The sequence below is a fragment of the Salvelinus sp. IW2-2015 genome, unplaced genomic scaffold (assembly GCF_002910315.2).
Source record: "Salvelinus sp. IW2-2015 unplaced genomic scaffold, ASM291031v2 Un_scaffold1481, whole genome shotgun sequence".
NCBI classification, from domain to species: domain Eukaryota; kingdom Metazoa; phylum Chordata; class Actinopteri; order Salmoniformes; family Salmonidae; genus Salvelinus; species Salvelinus sp. IW2-2015.
This window is the reverse complement of record NW_019942937.1, coordinates 282464-285969: the sequence shown is the minus strand read 5'-3', so window position 1 is coordinate 285969 and position 3506 is coordinate 282464. Positions and strand designations below refer to the sequence as shown.

At 45.0% G+C, this 3506-nt stretch overlaps 1 protein-coding gene across 1 annotated transcript; it reads right to left on the bottom strand.

Moving 5' to 3' along the window:
- Positions 1 to 1036: 1036 nt before the first annotated feature.
- On the bottom strand, positions 1037 to 2619 carry LOC112070983 (probable glutathione peroxidase 8). Its single transcript, XM_024138441.2, has 3 exons — positions 2320 to 2619; positions 1908 to 2169; positions 1037 to 1615 (listed from the first exon to the last, which is right to left on the bottom strand). Exons 1-3 carry the CDS (start codon positions 2539 to 2541, stop codon positions 1452 to 1454), a joined length of 648 nt encoding a protein of 215 aa, XP_023994209.1. The 5' UTR covers positions 2542 to 2619; the 3' UTR covers positions 1037 to 1451.
- Positions 2620 to 3506: the final 887 nt, after the last annotated feature.

The window sequence follows — 3506 nt, the reverse complement described above, 5'->3', positions numbered from 1 at the left end:
GCCCTGCTATAACACCTAATTCAGCCCTGCCTAAACACCTTAATTCAGCCTGCTTTAACACCTTAATTCAGCCCTGCTCTAACACCTAATTCAGCCCGCTCTAACACTATTACAGCCCCTGCTCTAAAACCTAAATTCGCCCTGCCTCTAACACCTATCAGCCTAGCCTCTAACACCTAATTCAGCCCTGCTCTAACACCTAATTCAGCCCTGCTCTTACACCCTAATTCAGCCCTGCTCTAACACCTAATTCAGCCCTGCTCTAACACCTAATTCAGCCCTGCTCTAACACCTAATTCAGCCCATGCTTCTACACCTAATTTCAGCCCTGCTCTAACACCTAATTCAGCCCTGCTCTACACCTAATTCAGCCCTGCTCTAACACCTAATTCAGCCCTGCTCTAACACCTAATTCAGCCTGCTCTTACACTAATCACTAATTCGCCCTGCTCCTTAACACCTAATTTCAGCCCTGCTCTTAACACCTAATTCAACCCTGCCTCTAACACCTAATTCAGGCCCTGCCTCTAACACCTAATTCAGCCCTGCTCTAACCCTATTCACCCTGCCCTCTCTAACACCTAATTCAGCCCTGCTCTAACACCTAATTTCAGCTGCTCTAACACCTAATTCAGCCTGCTCTTAACACCCTAATTCAGCCCTGCTTCTAAACACCTAATTTCAGCCCTGCTCTAACACCTAATCAGCCCTGCTTTTCACATTTCAGCCCCCTCTAAACACCTAAATTCGCCCATGCTCTTTTCCCAAGCACTGCCAACAACCTTAATTCAACCCTGCTCTAACACCTCAATTCAGCCCTGCTCTAACAGCCTAATCAGCCCTGCTCTAACACCTAATTCAGCCTGCTCTAACACCTAATTCAGCCCTCCACTACTGCCTTCACCAACCTAATTCAGCCCTGCTCTATACACCTAATTCAGCCCTGCTCTTAAACACTAATTCAGCCCTGCCTACTAACACCCTAATTCAACCCTGCCTTTTAACACCTTACTTAATTCAAACCTGCCTTCAGGGAATTCACTATGGACCTGGTTGTTGTCAGGGAATTCACTATGGACCTGGTTGTTGTCAGGGAATTCACTATGGACCTGGTTGTTGTCAGGAAATATCAGTGTCACCCTTTTAGTGGCATAACACTTTATTATATTCATGGCAGTAGGGCCATTACAACACACACACACACACACACACACACACACACCCTTGAATCTCTTATTGCAATAGTCATCATCTTCAGTCTTCATCATCTTCAGAAAATAATGGCAAATCCTTTCCCACAAGGCACTAGGCCTAAAGTCACCACTCAGCACCTAACAACAGAGTTTACTTTGAATCTCAATTAATACCTCATAACCTTTAATTCAAACTCTGAATCTCTGGAAACATCAGAGGTGTCCTTACTCCTCGCCATCTCAGAGCCCACCATCTCGTCAGAGCTCTGTCCTTTTCTTTAGAATAATCTGGCGCACCATGGTTACGGCCTCCTTACGCACGCTCTCGGCGGGCTCCTGTGCCTTCCAGAACCTCACCACCTGGCCTTCGGGGTTCACCAGGAACTTCCAGAAGTTCCACTTCGGAACCTTCTTCACGGAATCTGTATGGTGAATGGAAAGAAATGGTTATTAGGCACAGCGTCTTTGTTGTGTTGTGTGCCACCATGTGATGTGCCAATATGCCATAATAACTGCAATTCCTCCCACACCCACAGTACCCATGAATAATATTATCTTGAATATAATATTTTACTATTTTTTAAAACGTTAGACTAAAGATAGGCCTGTATGTCTAGGCTTTGTTAACCTGTGATAGACTACCCGTCGTTTTTCTTGTCCTTTATAAATAGCATAAACTGTATTTATTAAATATCAGACTTATAATAAGCCTACCTGTTATGAATTTGAAGGCTGGCTCCGCCTCCGACCCCATGATTTTGACCTTACTGAAGATGGTGAAAGTGACGCCATAGGTGTTCTTGGCGTAGGCCTCGATGTCCCGGCTGGCCCCCATCTCCGTGTCCCCGAACTGGCCGCAGGGAAAAGCCAGGACGTTGAAATGGGACGTACCCAATTCCCGGTGCAGCTCCTGCAGGAAGCGATAGTTCTCCTCAGTGTGTTCGCTGTGGCTCGCCACGTTGACAACCAGAGACGCCTGCGCCAGGGGGGGGGGGATATATATACATCGGGGAATTGTAAACATACTACATCTCAGAAACAAGTTATCAACCTTTTAGATAAACTGACTGACTTTTGCAGTACACAGAGTTAGTCTACTCGTTGAGTTTTGCTGATGTGGACTTACTTTGCCTCGGTATCTCTCCAAAGAAACGCTTCTCCCTTTGGCGTCCTTCACCTCAAAAGAATAGAAATCTGGCGGCTTCCTGGAGTTGGAGATTTTGAGAAAACTATGTAGCATTAATAAACATCCCATGCACACCGTCATACTCAGTAGAACCCTGACCATTCGGGCTCTTGGGTTTAAGGGCTTGGTCGGGTAGCCCCCCAAAACCTCCAGCGCCTCCATCTTGGAGGGGGAATAAGGAAGATTTGGGGCGGGGGAAAGGAGTTTGGCAACGGGGGTTGGGTTGAATCTGGCTGGGCGGCGGGAACATAGTGAATTTCTCGATTGAGGAGGTAACGGTTTTAGAGGAGGGAGGTCTCTTCCGTTTTAGGGATCAGATTTCTCTAAGGGAATTCCGAGTTTTCTGGGCGATTCAGCAGCACTCTATTCTCAAAATCTAATTTGTTTAAGACCTGTAATCATTATTAAAAAGAACATTTAAAAAAGAACATGGAGAGTCAAGCAGGCAAACCTTGAAATCTGGAAATGTTACCTTTAGTCTAACCTACTTTTCTTTTAAAGTGAAAATTATGTAAAAATAGGCCGATAATTTATCCAATGGCTTTAAGTTAATAAGTCATCTTTTATCAGACATTATTCTAATGTCAACTAAGTATTATTAGTATTTTCTGTTTTCTTTAAATAAGCATTGAGGCATCCTTGATCATTTCACAAGCGCTTTGAATCGGATGGTGAGCGGGTGGCTGAGCGCAGAGCAGATTTTAGCCAATATCCCCGTAGCAACCAGATGGCGCCATTCTCCCTGCCTGGAATTCCACGATCTGCCAGAGACTCTGTATTCACCGCAAGAAGAGAGCACAGAGACACGTCTTCAAGGTTTGAGTGAATGAATCAATAAATACTTTAATATCTAATAGGGGAAATTGCTTTGCAGTGTAAATACTGCTACGGCAAATAAGTTTACACACCCTCAAATTCACACACTATTGGTCTATGGTCTTATTGTACACCCCAAAGACTGTAAAGGTATACAAACACCCATGATGCAAGCTGATGGTGTGACCTTTCGCCGTCAGACACAGTGGTGAAGGCCGGACTGTCACACAGTAATATGAAACCTGTCATAACATCAACCACCTACAGGAGGAATGTGCCTAAACAGGTCTGTCCGTACAGGCACACACACA

What these genes read in the sequence shown, in the direction of transcription:
- LOC112070983 (XM_024138441.2), bottom strand. Translation starts at nt 2,541, where the DNA reads ATGGAGGCGCTGGAGGTTTTGGGGGGCTACCCGACCAAGCCCTTAAAC. An exon ending in TGGAGAGATACCGAGGCAAA is followed by an intron (nt 2,170 to 2,319) that starts GTAAGTCCACAT and finishes CCCCTGGCGCAG; the next exon opens with GCGTCTCTGGTTGTCAACGT. An exon ending in AGCCTTCAAATTCATAACAG is followed by an intron (nt 1,616 to 1,907) that starts GTAGGCTTATTA and finishes TTCACCATACAG; the next exon opens with ATTCCGTGAAGAAGGTTCCG.